General features: G+C 39.5%; 1 protein-coding gene across 1 annotated transcript in view; it reads right to left on the bottom strand.

Annotated features, from left to right (window-relative positions):
* The window catches only part of AdipoR (adiponectin receptor), a 45,289-nt gene that overhangs the window by 23,563 nt on the left and 1,644 nt on the right, over nucleotides 1–20,082 (bottom strand). The window contains exons 2-5 of the mRNA XM_071668251.1: nucleotides 13,472–13,674; nucleotides 11,923–12,008; nucleotides 6,549–6,744; nucleotides 2,653–2,840 (exon numbers count right to left, since the gene is read on the bottom strand). Coding sequence (XP_071524352.1) covers nucleotides 2,653–2,840; nucleotides 6,549–6,744; nucleotides 11,923–12,008; nucleotides 13,472–13,674 — 673 coding nt within the window. The remainder of the gene's footprint in view (nucleotides 1–2,652; nucleotides 2,841–6,548; nucleotides 6,745–11,922; nucleotides 12,009–13,471; nucleotides 13,675–20,082) is intronic.

Raw genomic sequence — 20,082 nt, 5'->3', positions numbered from 1 at the left:
GAAAATGTGTGGTTCAGGTGTTTTCTGTAAAGAATGTGTGAGAAAAAATTAAGAGAAACTGAAGGATCTGTATGGAGCATTGATGGATCTGGAGAAACCAGAAAATAGGGTTGATAGAGGTGCTTTCTTGAAAGTATTACAATTAAATGGTGTGGGAGGAAAGTACTACTAGAAGTACGAGTAAGTTTTTATCAAGAGTGTAATATGTGTGTACAAGTAGGAAGAGAGGAGAGTGAATGGTTCTAGGTAAAGGTTGGTCCGCAGCAGGGAGTGTGAAGTCACCGATGCTGTTAAATTTGTTTATGGATTTGGTGGAGAGAGGTAAATGCAAAGGTTTTGGAGAGACAGGAGAGTGTGCAGTCTGTAGGGGGGGGGGGGGGGGGGTCAGTTGTTGTTCACAGATGACATGGAGTTACTGGTAAATTCAAGTGAGAAACTGCATAAGCTGGTGTGTGAATCTGGGAGTAAGTGTGAAGGAGAAGGCTGAGAGTAAATGTGAATGAAAGCAAGGTCATTACCTTTAGCAGTGAAGAGAGACACATTCCATAAAGAGTGACTCTGAAAGGAGAGAATTTGGAAAAAAGTGGAGTGCTTTAACTACCTGGGAGTTGGAGAGGATCACAATTGAGCATGTGATCAAGTATATTCTTGTCCTGTTCTTATAGTATATTTATGTTGCTTAAGTCAAACTGAAAGATCCTTGCCAGTCTGCCCAACATGAACTTTATCACAATTTCTACATGGTACTCTATAGATGCAACCTGCAGAACTTTCTGGCGAGTTCCTGATTAAGATATTCTTTGTAGTATTGTTGTTGCTGAAGGCAACATTTACATTAAAGGGTTTAAGCAACAAGAGAAGTAAGGTAAAATTACTATCAAAAGGGAGAACTAAAACGTTCTTGGTGTCAAGGGGAGGTTTGGGTTCAACTCTATAAAATTATGTCTTTGCCAACTAAAGGGATTTATCAACAAAAGATCTAGGATACTTTAACTTGGATCCAAGCCTCCTCTTGACACCATGAGCCTTTTAGTTCTCCCTTTTAATAATAATTTTACTTTACTTCACATGTTGCTTAAATCCTTTAATGTAAATGTTGCCTTCAGCAACAACAATACTATAAAGAATATCTTAATCAGGAACTCGCCAGAAACTTCTGCAGGATGCATCTATAGGGTAACATGTAGAAATTTTGATATGGTTCATGTTGGGCAGACTGGCAAGGATCTTTCAGTTCGACTTAAGCAACATAAATATAGTAAGAACAGGACAAGAATCAAATGCCTTGTTTAATCATGCTCAAAATTATAATCATTATATTGACTGGAGTAAAGCCATCTCAGTTATTAACTCTAACTCCCGTGCCACAAGAAATATCACTGAATCTTCTACCATAAAATACACAAAGAACTGTAACATTAATATTAGTGAAGGTCTATACAAATTGGATAGCTTTATTGTTGATAAAATTCATAAACATTTCCCCTTTTTGTCCACACAGTAAGTTTATGATATGCTTGTTGCCAGACTTGAGCACAACTGACCTCCATGAGGGTAGTTACTTGTTTACCAAATGGCGTCCTAGCTACATCTCTTCGTTGTATATCAATTGACTGTTGTACCTCTTTCTTATATCTCCATTGAAGATGTGATTATTACACAAAAGTGCACTTGGAAACTTATCGTGTTTCATTTCCCCATGGAGTCACAGGAATACCTAGGAGCACATATGGAAGTAGGTGAGGTATCAAGGGTCCGGGTGCACTGAGGAATGTGTGGAAAGAGAGGTTGCTGTTTCTAAGGGCAGAGAGAGGTCACTGTTTCTAAGAGCTGAGAGATGTCGCTGTTTCTGAGAGCAGAGATAGGTAAATTTGATTCTGTAGTTCTCCCATCAGTGCTGTTTGGATGCAAGGTACAGCACTTAGATAAAAAATGTAGAGAAAGAGGGTGGTTGTTAAAAATGAAAAGTTTAAGGGACAACATATTGAGAAGGGTTGATCGAATAAAAACGTAACACAATAAGAGAGATATGTGGTAGTAAGAAGAGTATGTATGAAAGACCTGAAAAGAAATGAGTATGTATGAAAGCTGAAGCTGAAGAGAATGAGCTGAAATTGTTTGGACACATGGAGAGAATGACAATGAGGGTATACATGTCATAAGCAGAAGGAACAAGGAAAAGGAGAACGTGGAAGGATGGAGTGAAAGAGGTTTTCAGTGCTTGGTGCCTGAACGTGCAAGAGGGTATGACGTAAGAAAGAGATACAGTGAATTGGAGGGATATGGTATACAAGGGACAACATACTATCAATGGGATAAGTGAGGAAATAATGAAACAGTTTGGGGAAACAATAGAAAGATCCAAAGGGCTTGGTTCTGGATAGAGTGAATGAGGCCATTTCTTTGGATAGAGAGCGAATGAGGCCATTTCTTTGTCTGTTCCTGGCACTAACTCACTAATGCCAGAAAAAATGAAGTAGAGAGGTGGAGTAAAAGACTATGCATTTATTTGGGCTATGCACATGGAAAAGTGTTTAGATCTACGTAAAGATAAGGATGGACAATGCAGTCAGAATGCACAATTCTGCTTCAAAATGTGAGAAGCCATACTGGATATAAAAAAAAAAAGATAAACAAACAAAATCAACCAACCTGCCCGTAACGGCCTAAATGTTGGGGTGCTGAACTTTTCCCACAGTGACACAACAATGGTGGTGATGCCTAGTAAAACAACAGCTGTTAAGTAGATGAGCTTTGGCTGGAAGTCGCAGTAAAACCCGTAATATAACCAGGGTACAAAGGAACCCATAATTAGCAATGCTATGCCACAATAATCGAGTCTGAAAGTATCAGAAAAACATTAATACAAGCAGTATGACTTCACTCCTAATGAGTGAAGCATGCATACATGTAGGATAAACTTTGTATGTAAAAACAGAAATACAATAATTATACATAAAATAAGAATATTCCATGTGTGGCGAGGTGGCGATGGGAATAAATAAAGGCAGACAGTATGAATTATGTACATCTGTATATATGTATATGTCTGTGTGTGTATATATATGTGTACATTGAGATGTATAGGTATGTATATTTGCGTGTGTGGATGTGTATGTATATACATGTGTATGGGGGTGGGTTGGGCCATTTCTTTTATCTGTTTCCTTGCGCTACCTCGCAAACGCAGGAGACAGCGACAAAGCAAAATAAAATAAAAAATAAAATAAAATAAGAATATCAACAAGGTCCTCCAAAAAGTATATTAGCATAGTGAAAAAACATAATACTTCAGGTTTATTAATGCACTATGGCATCTACAAAAATATCATTTGAGCACTGTGGCATCTCAAAAAAATCAAGACTAAAACGTACGTCTTCAAAACTCATATTAAACAAATACCACAATATCTCTCTCTCTACAAGTTTTGTCCAGATGCTGAAGACTTCTCTTTTCAACAACTGCTCATGTCATACCAGGAAGTGACTCGGCCCTAAATGGAGTACTTCTGCCACATCTGGGTTCAATTTGAACACTACATACTTATTTGACATAAGTGATTCTATAGTTATATGACTCCTTCCCAAGAAATACAAGGAGATATTGAGTGTAGAATGGCAAAGGGTGAGTTAATGAAGCAAAGGGAGTGGGTGAGGAAAGGGAGGTATTTCCAGAAGAACTAATGGCATGCACAAGAGATGCACATGGCATAAGAAAGGTGGGAGGTGGGCTGATTAGAAAAAGTAGAGAGTGGTAGGATGAAGAAGTAATGTTGCTTGCGAAAGAGAAAACAGAACAGGGCTGTACTTACAGGGAAGATATGCAAATGATTAGGAGATGTATAAGAGAACTAGGCTGGGGATCAAGGGGAAGAAGCAGGAGTTGAAAAAGAGGGAAAATGGGAGTTGGAGTAAGAATAACTAAACTTTAGGGAGGATGAAAAATGGTTTGAGAGGTAAATAAAGTGCAAAAGACATGAGTTCAAATGGGAACATTGGTGAAGGGGACAAAAGGGGAAGTGATAACAGGTAGTGATGAGGAGATGAAGTGAGTATTCTGAAGGATTTTTAAAGGTGTTTGACAACAGAGTGGCAGATGTAGACTGTTTTGGTTAGGGTGGTATGTGAAGCGAGAGTCATAGAGAGTGGTTTGGTGAAGAAAAGGTGGTGAAAGCCTTGAAAAGATCAAATCAGAAATGCAGCCGGAGTGGATGGCATTGCCATTGAATTTATTACAAAAGGGGGTGACTGTGTTGTTGATTGGTTGGGATGGATAATCTATGTATGCATGAATCATGGTGAGGTAGCTGAGGATTGGCAGAATGCATGTATAGTGCCACTGTATAAAGGCCAAGGGGAAAACGGTTTGTCAGGGGGTCACTGTGTTGTTGATTGGTTGGGATGGATAATTAATGTATGCATGAATCATGGTGAGGTAGCTGAGGATTGGCAGAATGCATGTATAATGCCACTGTATAAAGGCCAAGGGGAAAATGGTTTGTCAGGGGGTCACTGTGTTGTTGATTGGTTGGTTTGATAATTAATGTATGCATGAATCATGGTGAGGTAGCTGAGGATTGGCAGAATGCATGCATAGCGCCACTGTATAAAGGCCAAGGAGAAAATGGTTTGTGTTCAAACTACAGAGTTATAAGTTTGTTGCATATACCTAGTAACTTGTAAGGGATGGTGTTGATTGAGGAAGAACGCATGTATTGAGCATCATATTGTGGAGGAGCAGTGAGGTTTCAGAAGCGTTAGAGGATGTATGGTTCGGGTGTTTGCTTTGAAGAATATGTGTCAGATATACTTTGAAAAAGAGATAGATTTGTATGTGGCACTTAAGGATCTAGAGAAGGTATATGATAGGGTTGATAGAGATGCTTTGTGGAAGGTCTTAAGAAAATATGGTGGGGAAGGTAACCTGCTAGAAGCAGGCAGAAGTTTTTATCATGGGTGTAAGGCATGTGCATAAGTAGGAAGAGAGAAGAGTGAATGGTTCCATGTGAAGGGTGGCCTGTGGCAGGGGTGTGTGATGTCACCATGGCTGTCTAATATGTTTATGGATGGGGTGGTATGGAAGGTTCACAGATGAGTCTTGGAGAGAGGGGTGAGTATGCAGACTATGGAGGATGAGAGGGCCTAGGAAGTGAGTCAATTGTCGTCTTGTGATGGTAGAGCACTGGTGGCAGATTCAAGTGTGAAACTGCAAAAGTTGATGACTGAGTTTCCAAAAGTGTCAGAAAGGAGAAAGTTGAGAGTAAATGTGAATCATCACCAGATTATTAGGTTTAGCACAAGTGAGGGAAAGGTTAATTGGGATGTTAACTTTAAATGGAGAAAAAATGGAGAAAGTGAAGTCTTTTAGATACCTAGGAATGGCCGTACCAGCAAATAGAACCATGGAAGAGGGAGTAAGTTATAGGGTTGGTAAGGGGAAGAATGTGACAGGGGCAATGAAGAATGTGTGGAAAGAAATCTTCACCTAGGTGAGCAAAAATGGATGATGTGTCAGAAGGTATGCTAGTCTCAACATTATCATATGGATGCAAGGCATAGGCTATAGGTAAAACTATGCTGAGGAGGGTGGGTGTGTTAGAAATTAAATGTATGAGGACAATATGAGATGTAAGGTGGTTTGGTGAAGTAAGTAATGAAAGGGTAAGAGATAAGTGTGGTAATACAAAGAGTGTGGTTAGGAGAGGTTAAGAGGATGTGCTAAAATGGTTTGAACATATGGAGAGAATGAGTAAGGAAAGGTTGACCATGAGGATATCTGTGTCAGAAGTGGAGAGAACAAGGAAAACAGAAAGACCATAATGCAGATGGAAGGCCAGAGTGAAAAAGAATTTCAGTAACTGAGGCCTGAACATGCAAAAGCGTGAAAAGCCTGCATGGGATAGAGTGAACAGGGATTGATATACTGTCAATGAACTGAAACAGGGAATGTGAAACTTCCATGGTACACCATGGAATGGTATGTGGGGCCTGATTGTGAATAGGGAACTTTGGTTTCAGGGCATTACATATGACAGCTGGAGAATGGATGTGGGCAGATGCAGCCTTTCTTCATCTGGCTAACTCACTATCGTGGAAAACAACGATCAAGCATGAAAAAATCATATGTTATCAGGGCCAGTTTTGAGGTGTGGTTGTTCTGTGACTGATTTTTAAACAGTGCTACATAAATATGAAGCTTTTGCAGAAAAAGAGAAGAGACTAATAAGAACTCTCCTCATGTGATCCCAACATGAATTGATCCTCTTTCTTTGTGAAAATTCCTTTCTTTTCTATTTTTTGAAATTTCCATAATAAATAAGGATGTTTCTCGATATTTATAATTTCTTCCAACCTCCAAATCTTATTATTCATAGGATTCTTGACTGGAGGATTTATTATGTGTCCCCAACTTTTGAAATAACCAAAATATAAACATTTCTAAAATATCTCCATCTAATGCAATGGAAAGGATAAGAAAATCATTACCACAGTCTTGTACAAAAAATGAATGACAACACACAGAAATCAAGAGAAACATCATTACTCACTTGCTGAAGAGCTTGCCCACAAACTCAGAGTGGCAGGAAACTGTGTGGAAGGTGAAGGATAGGCCTAGGCAAAAGATGGCCCCAATAAAAAATGCTGTAAACACCAACTTCTCCTTTATGTCGACCTGCACCCAGTGTTGGCCTAGCGATGACCCCGTCAGGAAGTACACCATCACCCCAATGAAAGATATGCAACCTGAAAAATTAGCAACTAAAATAATGAAAAAGGAATTCCAAAACTTTTAAGTGTTTCTGTGACAAAATATGTGAAAATGATACTATCATAAAGGAAAGATGTGTGAACTATGGTTTAATACACTACTCATAGCACTGCATCTGCAAACATCAGTTATGGACCATACTATGTGTCAATCGACAATCATGGAATGCATTATTACCATGAGATGAACGGTCTATCATATAAATTCACACCATATCTTTGGCATCCAAATGATCTAAAATTCATATTCATATATAAATGCATACAAATATTATCCCTAGGGATATGAAAGAAAGAATACTGCCCATGTATTCCCAGCGTATTGAAGACGGCAACTAAAAGGGGTGGGAGCGGGGCACTGGAAATCCTCCCCTTATGTTTCACTTTTCCAAAGGAAGGAACAGAGAAGAGGACCAAGTGATTATTTTTCCCCCTAACACTCAGTCATCTGTTCTTGATGCTACCATGGTCATGCAGGAAATGGCAAATATGTATTATTATTATATGTATGAATATGTATGAAGGGGGCAAATGGGGAGGTAATAACAAGTAGTGAAGTGAGAAGGAGATGGAGTGACTATTTTAAAGGTTTGTTGAATGTGTTTGATGATAGAGTGGTGGATATAGGGTGTTTTGGTCAAGGTCGTGTGCGAAGTGAGAGGGTCAGGGAGAATGATTTGGTAAAAGGGGTGAGTATGCAGTCTGTTGGGGATGAGAGGGCCTGGAAAGTGAGTCAACACACCCTCTTATGCTCTCTCAACCACACTGTTTTTATCACTAAACATCTCTCTTACCCTTTCATTACTTAATCAAATCACCTCACACCACACACTGTCCTTAAACATTCCATTTCCAACACATCTACCCTCCTCCATACAACCCTATCTATAGCCCATGCCTCACATCCATATAATATTGTTGGAACTAACATTCCTTCAAACATACCAATTTTCGCTCTCTGAGGTAACTTTCTCTCCTTTCATACATCCTTCATCACTCCCAGGACCTTTGCCCCCTCCCCACCCTGTGACTCACTTCCTGTTCCATGGTTCCATTCACTGCCAAGTCCACACCCAGATATCTAAAATACTTCACTTTCTCCAACCTTTCTCCATTTATCTAAAATACTTCACTTTCTCCAACCTTTCTCCATTCAAACATAAATCCCAATTAACATGTCCCTCAACCCTGCTAAACCTAACAACCTTGCTCTTATTCACATATACTCTCAACTTTCTCCTTTCACACACTTTTTCACACACTTTTCCAAACTGTCCTCAACTTCTGCAGTTTCTCACCCCAATCAGCCACCGTCCTGTATCATCAACGAATAACAACTGACTCACTTCCCAGTCCCTCTCATCCCAAGAGACTGCATACTTGCCTCTCTCTCCAAAACTCTTGCATTTACCTCCCTAACTACCCCATTCATAAACACATTAAACAACCATGGAGACATCACATACCCCTGCCATAGACCGACATTCACAAGGAACCAGTCACTCTCCTCTCTTCCTCCTTGTACACATGCCTAACATCCCTGATAAAAACTTTTTACTGCTTCTAACAGCTTACCTCCCACACCACATACTCTAAGATCTTCCATAAAGCATCTCTATCAACCCTATCATATGCCTTCTCCAGATCCATAAATGTCACATATAAATCCATCTGTTTTTCTTAGTATTTTTTCACACATATTCTTCAAAGCAAACACCTGATCCACACATCCTCTACCACTTCAGAAACCACACTGCTCCTCCCCAATCTGATGCTCTGTACATGCCTTTACCCCTCTCAATCAATACCCTCCCATACAATTTTCCAGGGATAATCAACAAACTTTTGCCTCTGTAGTTTGAACATTCACCTTTATCCCCTTTGCCTTTGCACAATGGCACAATACATGCATTCTGCCAATCCCCAGGCACTTTGCCATGATCCATACATACAATGAATATCCTTACCAACCAATCAACAACACAGTCACCCCTTTTTTAACAAATTCAACTGCAATACCATCCAAACCTGCCATCTTGCCAGATTTCATCTTCTACAAGGCTTGCACCACCTCTTCTCTCTTGACTAAACCATTCTCCTTAACCCTCTCACTTCGCACACCAACCCAACCAAAATACCCTACATCTGCCACTCTATCAACATACACGGTCAACAAACCTTCAAAATACTCACTCCATCTTCTCACTTCATCACTACCTATTATGACTTCCCCCCATTGCCCCCTTCACCAATGTTCCCATTTGTTCTCTTGTCTTTCACACTTTATTCACCTCCTTCCAAAACATTTCTTATTCTCCCTAACCACTACCCTCACATCCTTTGCTTCTCACCTGCTATTCTACACTCAATCTCTCCTGGTACTCTAAAGGCTCATTCAGACCTAAACTGACTAAGTTTGGGATCTATTGGACATTTCTGTAAAAGTCCATAATATCAAAAACTTCATCTAAGTTTAGGATGTTAATGACTGACCTCAGTCAGGTTGTTGTGCATCATCTTGGAGCAATTTCTTAAAATTCAGTCATGTACAGGTTGTTGTACATCATCTTGGAGCATTTCTTAAAATTTAGTAACATACAATATTCTCTCTCCACACATACACATGGCTTTACACAGAGTTACAAGATTCTAATTGTGCAAAATTATCAATTGTGCATTCACACCTAAAAAGGGAATTCATATAGAAATTTCAAGACAAAACAAGATATAGCTTAGCATTCTTTTTCAACCCTTGCACCTTCCTCTTGACCTTCTGCTGCTTTCTCTTATACATCCAGTCATTTGCACTCCTTCCTTGTAAGTATTGTCCAAATGCCTCTCTTTTCTCTTTCAATAAAAACTTTACTTCCTCATTCCACCACTCACTACCCTTTCTAATCTACCCACCTCCCTCCCACCTTTCTCATGCAACATGCCATGCTTTCAATAAAAACTTTACTTCCTCATTCCACCACTCACTACCCTTTCTAATCTACCCACCTCCCTCCCACCTTTCTCATGCAACATGCCATCACTGCTTCCCTAAATATATCATATTCCTCAACCACTTCCCTCGTGTCATTTGCTCTTACCTTTTGCTATTCTACACTCAATCTCTCCTGGTACTTCTAAAGGCCCATTCAGACCCAAACTGATTAAGTTTGGGATCTATTGGACATTTCTGTAAAAGTCCACAGTACCAAAAACATCCAAAAAGTTAGGAACCATTGGACTAAGTTTAGGATGTTAGTTCCTGACCTCAGTCCAGAACAATGGGTATCAGGAGAACATGTACAGGCTGCTGTGCAACACCTTGGAGCAGTTTTCAATATTCTCTCCACACATACAAAGGGTTTCACACTGATTTACAGCCAATCTGCAATAACTGCCTATTTGGTCAACAACTACACAATCCCTGTGCCCATGTTTTCAAGCAACAGCAGTGTTTTTTATGGTGCAAAGACACTTCTTTTTCTATCAAATCATGGCAGACAAGAGTGCTTCTAGTACTGTACATAATAAGAGATCCAAGAACACCTCAGCACTGGTTAAAGCTGAAAATTACTGAGCATCAAGAGAGTAGCTTATGCTTCTAGCAAGCCCCATATCTAATCAGTAGGTGATCTTGAATCTATTTCCTGATTCACAGCAGTTTTTGCCACTCCCTGAACACCTCAAACCTCAAAGGAATAATGTAGGTTTCCATTACAATAGTTGATATTTCATTTATTAATGTTCCCTGAAAAATTGCAGGATGTAACCAAATGATTTCTTTTTAATGGGGTGGTTACAGGAGAAAAAATGGGATGAGGGAGGGAATAGTGGGAAATGGAAAAGATCAAAGGGAATGCAAATGCATGGTGTCAGTTTTCTGATGTATGAGGATGCTTTTGTGGAAGCATGTTTTTGGTGCCTTACTTAAATATCCATGGCAGACGAGGTGTGTATGTACTCATGATTTATCTTTTGGTTTTGGAAGGAGATTCACCAAGCTAAGCTAAACATTGTTCAGTGTGTACATCAATGGTTGACTGGGCCTCCCTGAGTTCTTTGAGGAAACCAGGGGCATTCCATGTTTGTATTGTTCCTAAGATATCGGTTTTGTCTGTAGTCAGTATCATTGCTGTCTTCAAGTCTCTGCCATACTTTTGGGTTGTTTTTCTTAAGCATGAACCAACTCATTTAGCCTTTAATCATTCATGCTGTTCCAAAGTATTTTTAACATAGGGGTATTTTTTCATTTGCATCTAATTGTACAGTATTTTTGTGTATCATCTGTAACTTCAGCATATTTGATTTGGTGAGGAACAATGCCTTGTCTAGGTGTAATTTCTGGTTTTCTGGGAGGTGCCAGAATCTGTACAGACTTGTCAGGGCTTCTTTTCCTTTGTGAATTTCTCGCTGATATGACCTGTCATCAAGCCCTTTGACGTTAGTGTATGACCTAGGATTCTGAAGCTCTTCTGCAATATCTTGTTACCTCCTATGGTTATATCATTGAGTTTTATTCTTCCTCGCACCACTATATAAACTTGTATACTTTTATTTTTATCTTTTAGTCCTTTTTGAGTTTGTTTAATCTGGTTACCTAAGCCTACTGAACCAGTATGTTCTAGAAGTGACTACTATTTGAGCAGCATTGTCAGCACAGAGGATTCACATGCTCATGGCACCAACTGATAAGGGAATATCAGCTATTTAGGTCATGAATTTACCTTCTAAAGGACTAACCCCGTCCTCCAACTGGTCTGCTAAAACAGGGGCCTACTGTAGGTATGCTAAAGGTAATACCATGCAGGGCAACTAAGCTCATTCCAAGGCTGAAAAAAATCAGATTAAAAGAACAGACTGAAGGGGTTAAAGAGCTTTGAAAGCTTTCAAGAAGAGACTGACTTGTTTCAAGGATGGAAAGAAGCAGGAACTTTATATCAAAGATGTTTTCAAATTCCACATAATCAAAACACACTTGATAGTTTGTTATCGGTGAAATATGTAAATGTATACACTTAATAAAGATTCTCGCTTCTAAAAGCAAGATAAACAGTACCGATTTCTGTACAGATACTAACTTATCCATATCCAGATCAAGATATATCAAATAATCAATCAAAAGTCAGCTTGTTTGAAATGAGACAGCAAAGCAAATGTATTTACCTAAGAGATGTGTCCAAATGTTCCCAGTCTCAGTGTGGATCCGGAAGATGGACTTAAAACATGCAGCAAATGATGGTAGAGGTGGCCTGTGAAGATGTGAGAAGATGCACAAATTTTCTTATAATTTACAATATCTGCAACTTCTAAATCCTAATTCCCCTAGTACAAGAAACATCAACAAATTCTTTAAATAAAATGAAGTATATCTGGGTGATTCTGTTCCTGTTATTTCCAAGGAAGGTAAGAACTTCATAACCAACCAAGAAGGGGTTTGATATTGATAAATCCATGGCAAGAACAGAAGGAAGCTATATCAAAATGAAGTGAATACAAAAGCCCAACAATGTTCCTAAAACCTTTTGGATTATTGTAAAGGTTCAACTTTAAGCACTTATACAATATCTTATACAATATCTATATTACTAATACTACATCCTCAAATTACATGGGTGGATCAAGTAAAAACAAACTTTAAATATCACTCAAACACCTTCAAACTAAGCCCAGTGGCAAGTTAAAATGAAACAGGTTTTGATATCTATAAAAATGCTTTTCATTTTACCCACCAAGTTCATTTCTCACATGAGATCAAGACCTTCATTCATAGAAGATTTCACAAATATTTTACAGACTCCTCCAATTAATTTAATTTTCTTCATTTGCAATAAAATTAATCATAAAAAAACATGTACTTACAAAAAAAAAAATGGCTTGGAAGACTGAAAAACAATTTCTCTAAGAAATGTATGCAAGCAAACACAATTTCTTGGGGAGAATATAAGGGTCTGATTCACTTCTATCCATCTATATCTCTGATGCCTGTTCCCTTTGGGAACTCCCTCGAGGGGGTTGCCACAGCAAAAGAGTCGCCATAACTGGTGAACTCCAGTGCCTCTTCAAAGCCTTTAACCCTTAGCAGGCCACTAGCAAAAGGCAACCCTAGTGCAGTACTTTCAGAGGTCCTACCTAATGTTCCTACCAACTCCTATTAATTAGTATGTCTACCTAATGTTCCAACCTACTGCTACCTAAAGCCCCAAGCCAATGTTCCTACCTACTACTACTACCAAATGCTCGTCTAATGTTCCCACCTACTTCTATCTATTGCTCCTACCATTTTGCCAAAGGACTGGGCTAGTGCATAGCACTCACTACAGAAATATCTAGAGCTAGGAAGAATGAGTTGTGTGAGTTGAACATTTGTCATGTGTTATGCGTGACAAGAAGAGGAATCAATGCTTGTGGAGAGAATGCCAGAAGTCCACGTGTGAGTGAGGCAGAAAGAAAATACAGCTACGACGCAACAAAAGTTTTCTTATAAAATCCATCAAAGAACAAAAATTCAGGCCAAAGTCTAGTTTTACTCTTAACGTTCCTCCCTTACATACTGTAGGCTTAGTTAATCTATCAAAACCAAACCAATTCAATGGTATAAATACTGAATTTTTTCTTTGTTTACTTCTCACTGAATTAGCTTTATTCAAATTTGCATAACTGTTTCTGTGGCAGACATGGTATTACTTCATGAAAACTTATTCAGCAGCCTCACCTGTGCCAGTGATGTAGGTAGTCATTGTCTTGGAGCCATTTAGGTAATTTTGAGAAGGGCTGAGTCTTCCAGCTAGCAACTTCTTCCCACACCTTGTGTACCAATTCCTCTGCTGTCTCAAAGGCACTCTGGGCCATCGAGCTAAGGACAAGATCATCATCATGGGTTTCCCGGTTAACAACTCTGTGTCGTAACTCCTCCTCCTGCAAGATGAAGAGTAAGGAGAGTAAAGCATAAATCAAATACCCCAGGGCCTAAAGATATGATGAGTTTATGTCCCTGGACACCTGTCTCAATACAAATCCATTATAACATGGACCCTGAAAACCATATTATGAGAAAGAATACACTCCTGACCAAAATTTTTCCATATCTAATGCATATAAATGGAAGATATGTACATGAAACAATCTTGGTTACAAAAATTATGCCTCATTCACTTACAACTTATTTGTTAAAATATTTAACAATTCAGTCTCAATGGAAACAGATATCAAGTCAAATCAAGTAATGAATATACACTCATACTGGATGGTCACGCAAAGTATGTTAGGAAAAAATTGGCATTATTGAGGCATCTCTCAGAATTATATGCTTTTCAATATTTTCTTCCCTGACTCTATTAACTAACAAGATATTCACAAAAATAATGGAGGAAATAGGTGACAAAAGAAGGAACAGCTAACAAGCACTGCAGAACTAAAGCTGGCAAGATAAAAGTTCATTTTTTACTTTGTAAATGATATGTGATACGAGTAGGATGAGAGGAGAGTGATTGGTTCCCAGTGAAGGTAGGTCTATGGCAGGGGTGTGTGATGTCCCCATGGTTGTTTAATCTGTTTATGGATGGAGTGGTTAGGGAAGTAAATGCAAGAGTTTTGGAGAGAGAGGCGAATATGCAGTGTGATGAGGATGAGAGGGCTTGGGAAGCGAGTCAGTTGTTGTTCACCGATGATACAGCACTGGTGGCTGATTCAGGTGAGAAACTACACAAGTTGGTGACTGAGTTTGGAAAAGTATGTGAATGGAAAAAGTTGAGAGTAAATGTGAATAAGAGTAAGATTATTTGGTTCAGTAAGGTTGAGGGACAAGTTAGTTGAGATGTAAGTCTGAATGGAGAAAAAATTGAAAGTCAAGTCTTTTAGATATCTGGGAGTGGACTTAGCAGTGATTGGAACCATGGAAGTGAGAGTGAGTCATAGAGTGGGGGAGGGAGCGAAGGTTCTGGGAGCGATGAAGAATGTGTGGAAAGAGAGAACGTTATCTCGGAGGGCAAAAATGGATATGTTTGAAGGAATAGTATTTCCAACAATATTGTGTGGTTGCAGAAATGGGCTATATATAGGGTTGTATGGAGGAGGGTGAATGTGTTGGAAATGAAAAGTTTGAGGATAATATGTGGTGTGATGTGGTATGATTGAGTAAGCAATGAAAGGGTAAGAGAAAAGTGTGGTAATAAAAAGAGTGTGTTGAGAGAGCAGAAGAGGGTGCACTGAAATGGTTTGGACATATGAAGAGAATGAGAGAGGAAAGGTGGACAAAGAGGATATATGTCAGAAGTGGAAGGAACAAGGAAAAGTAAGAGACCAAATTGGAGGCGCAAGGATGGAGTGAGAAAGATTTTGAGCAATCAGGGCCTGAATATGCAAAAGGGTGAAAGGCATGCACAGAATAGAGTGAATTGAAACGATGTGGTATACTGGAGTCAGCGGGCTGTCAATGGACTGAACCAAGGGATGTGAAACATCTGGGGTAAACCATGGAAAGCTCTGTGATTCCTGGATGTGGAAAGGGAGCTGTGGTTTTGATGCATTACACATGAAAGCAAGAGACTGAGTGAACGAATGTGGTCTTTTCTGTCGGCTTTCCTGACACTACCTCACTGACGCAAGAGGTGGCAAAGCTGTTTCCTGTGGGGCAGGGTGGCGCTGGGGATGAACAAAGGCAAGCAAGTATGAACGTGTAAATGAGTATACATGTATGCTAGTGTATTTGTATGTAAATGCATGTATATGTGTACATGTTATGTTTATGTATATGATGATATGTATATGTATGTATAAACATTATGTGTATACACATTCATACATGCTGACTTCATCCATTCCTGTCGCCACCCCACCACACATGAAATGGCACCCCTTCCCCCGCCTGCACACGAGGTAGCGCCAGGAAAAGACAACAAAAGCCACTTTCTTTCACACTCAGTCTCTAGCTGTCATGCATAATGCATCAAAACCACAGCTCCCTTTCCACATCCAGGCCCCACAAAACTTTCCCTGGTTTACCCCAGACACTTCACATGCCCTGGTTCAATCCACCGACAGCACGTCGACCCCGGTATACCACATCATTCCAATTCACTCTATTCCTTGCGTGCCTTTCACCCTCCTGTATGTTCAGGCCCCAATCACTCAATATCTTTTTCAATCCATCTTTCCATCTCATTTATTACCACACAAATCTCTTAGCCATTCATGACTTACTCAATCAAACCACCTCACACCACACACTGTCCTCAAACATCTCATTTCCAATACATCCACTCTTCTCTGCACAACCCATCTATAGGCCATGCCTCACAACCATACAACATTACTCGAACCACTATTCGTTCAAACATACCCATTTTTGCTCTCTGAGATAACATTCTCACTTTCCACACATTCTTCAACACTCTCAGAACCTTCACCCCCTCCCCCACCCTGTGACTCACTTCGCTTCCATGGTTCCATCCTCTGTCAAATCCACTCCCAGATATCTAAAACACTTCACTTCCTCCAGTTTTTCTCCATTCAAACTTACCTCCCAATTGACTTGTCCCTCAACCTTAATGAACCTAATTACCTTGCTCTTATTCACCTTTACTCTCAGCTTTCTTCTTTCACACACTTAACCAAACTCATCACCAACTTCTGCAGTTTCTCACCAAAATCAGCCACTAGCGTTGTATCATCAGTGAAGAAATGACTCACTTCCTAAGCCCTCTCATCCACAACAGACTGCATATTTGCCCCTCTCTCCAAAACTCTTTACTCTCAGCTTTCTTCTTTCACACACTTAACCAAACTCAGTCACCAGCTTCTGCAGTTTCTCACCAAAATCAGCCACCAGCGTTGTATCATCAGTGAAGAAATTACTCACTTCCCAAGCCCTCTCATCCACAACAGACTGCATACTTGCCCCTCTCTCCAAAACTCTTGCATTCACCTCCCTAACAATCCCATCCATAAACAGATTAAACAACCATGGAGACATCACGCATCCCTGCCACACACCGTCATTCACTGGGAACTGATCACTTTCCTCTCTTGCTACACATACACATGCCTTACATCCTCAATAAAAACTTTTCACTGCTTCTAGCATCTTACCTCCCACATCATATACTCTTAAGACCCTCCACAGAGCATCTCTCTATCAACTTTATCACTGCCTTCTCCAGATCCATAAATGCTACATACAAATCCATCTGTTTTTCTAAGTATTTCTCACATACATTCTTCAAAGCAAGCACCTAATCCACACATCCTCAACCACTTCTGAACCCACACTGCTCTTCCCCAATCTGATGCTCTGTACATGCCTTAACCCTCTCAATCAATGCCCTCCCATATAACTTCCCAGAAATACTCAACAAACTTATACCTCTGTAATTTGAACACTCACCTTTATCCCCTCTTCCTCTGTACAATGGCACTATGCTTACATTCTGCCAGTCCTCAGGCACTTCACCATGAACCATACATACAGTGAATATCCTCACCAACCAGTCAACAACACAATCACCCCCTTTTTTAATAAATTCCACAGTAATACCATTCCAAACCCACTGCCTTGCCGGCTTTCATCTTCCGCAAAGCTTTCACTACCTCTTCTCTGTTTACCAAATCATTCTCCCTGACTCTCACTTTGCACACCATCTCGACCAAACACCCTATATCTGCCACTCTATTCATATACCATATATCACTCTATTCATATAGAATTCATATACCTGTACAGTTTTCTTCTATCCTACTCAATTTCTATCATGATCATTTTGTTTATTAACCAGCTTTATTATATGATTCTGTAGTTTCTTTTTGTCTTTTATTTAAGATATTTCAGTTGACGGATTGATTTATCCCAACTTTCAATGAACTTTTCTGCAGCTCCTTCATCAGCACTTGCTGCTTCACCTGTGACTTGAGCATTGTGCATGCTATATCTTCTTTTAACTCTACTGAACCATGACTTGCAGTGTAGTTCTCGATATAATCCTCCCCTGTTCGCTCCTTCAAAGTCTCAAAAAGACTTCCAGCCTTTACCTGAATTGTTAGTCAGCTTAGAGGTACACTTTTTTGTATTTGCTCTTCCATCCACAGTGCCAATAACTTTTCCATTTCGTGAATGGGCCCTTGTCATTGCTTTGTTATAATTGTTGACTTCATACCTGCCAACTTTCAAAGCTTCACATATTTTTCCTTTGTCCTTTAAAATTGTGGAGACCATTGAATGGGATAACTGTGATCACGTGCAATCACGTTAACTTCTTTCCTCCTTCATATTGGGTGATTCCATTTATTTTCAATTCCAAATCAAGCATCTTCCTCAGCTTCTTGCCAGATCTATCAATATGTGATAGGTTTTCTTCTTGCTCATCTTCTTTGTGGTTTAATACAAAAATAGTTGAATCCACCATGAAAATTTATTAGATTCATTTGAATAATGCGCACTTGCTGAACAGTAACTGAGAGCAAGAACCGAGAGAGATGCTGTGATGTACACAATGTCGGATTTGTCAGACATTCACTATCATACACACATAGCTCTCTGCATAATCTTTATATTCATGTATATCTTTTAAATTGTGGTTTTCTTTATCAACACCTGCTACTTCACCTGTGACTCAAACGTTGTGCAAGCTATATCTTTTAAACCTAACAAACAATGGTTTACAGTGAGGTTCTCGATGTAATCATCTGCTCACTCCTTAAAAGTCTCAAAAAGACTTCTAGCCTTCACCTAAATTGTTAAAAGGCTTAGTGGTACACATTTTTAATTTGATCTTCAATCCACAGCATCAACAACTTTTCCATTTGTTATTATCATAGAATTCGTACTTACCAAACCTTTCACTGCTTCACATATTTTTCCTTTATCCTTTAAAATTGAGGAGACTGGTGAATGGGACAACTACAGATCACATGCAATCACATTAACTTTTTTTCTTTCTTCATATTGATGATTACCTTCATTTTCAATTCCAATTCAAGCATCTTCCTTAGCTTCTAGCCAGATTTATCAACATGTGAAGGATTTTTCTTCTTGCTCGTCATCTTCTTTGGGGTTTAATACAAAAATATTATAATTCACCATGAAGATTCGTTAGATTCACTTGAATAACATGTGCTTACTGCATGGCAACTAAGAGCAAGAACTAAAAGAGATGTTGTGATGTACACAATGCCGGGATTGTCAGACATTCACTATCACTGGCACGCAGCCATTAGCATTGGCAGATGTACAACCAAGCATAACATTAATATTTACGTATATTTTCTAATATATACTTTGTTCAGTCGCATGTCTGGATGGTTTTAAGTCACATAGGTCATAAGTCCAGGAGCATCACCCTCCTGTATATTCAGACCCTGATCGCTCAAAATCTTTATCATTCCATCCTTCCACCTCCAATTTGGTCCTCTGCTTTTCCTTGTTCCCTCCAACTCTGACACATATATCCTCTTTGTCAACCTTTCCTCACTCATTCCCTCAATATGTCCAAATCATCTCAATACAACCTCTTCTGCTCTCTCAACCACACTCTTTTTATTCCACACATCTCTCTTACCCTTTCATTACTTGATCAAACCACCTAACACCACATATTTTCCTTGAACATTTCATTTCCAACACATCCACCCTCCTCTGTACAACCGTATCTATAGCCCATGCCTCAAAACCATATAATATTGCTGAAACTACTACTCTCAAACAACCATTTTTGCTCTCCTAGATAGCGTTCTCTCCTTCCACACATTCTTCATTGCTCCTAGAACCTTCACCTCCTCCCCTACCCTGTGACTCACTTCCGCTTCCATGGTTCCACTTGCTGCCAAGTCCACTCCCAGTCATGTAAAACATCTCACTCCCACTAATTTTTCTCCATTCTCTCACTCTTCCAAAATCAGTCACCAACAGTTTCTCACTAGAATCAGCCACTAGTACTGCATCATCAGCAAACAAGTGACTCCTTTTCCGGCCTCTCTCATCCCCAACATATGGCATATTTGCCCCTCTCTCCAAGACTCTTGCATATACCTCACTCAACACCCCACCCATGAACAAATTAAAAGTGGTGAAATCAGACACCCCAATACCTCAGCATTTTGACCAACTCAACAAGCATGTCATATATCGCTAATGAAAACAGAGCATATTCAATAATTAATTTGGCATTCTTTTCCTTTTCTCTTTCACCCGTGATGGCCTATCCTCTTTACTTTATGCATGCTTGGGTTAAATTTCAGAAAACATGCATCAATCTATTTAGGTCCCCTTGTAAGCTGATGCAATCCTCCTCACTTTCGTCAAAACCTTTCCATCACCTGAAAACATATTCTGGT

This window comes from Panulirus ornatus, chromosome 12 (genome assembly GCF_036320965.1).
Source record: "Panulirus ornatus isolate Po-2019 chromosome 12, ASM3632096v1, whole genome shotgun sequence".
Classification (NCBI taxonomy): domain Eukaryota; kingdom Metazoa; phylum Arthropoda; class Malacostraca; order Decapoda; family Palinuridae; genus Panulirus; species Panulirus ornatus.
This window is presented reverse-complemented; position numbering and strand designations above follow the sequence as displayed.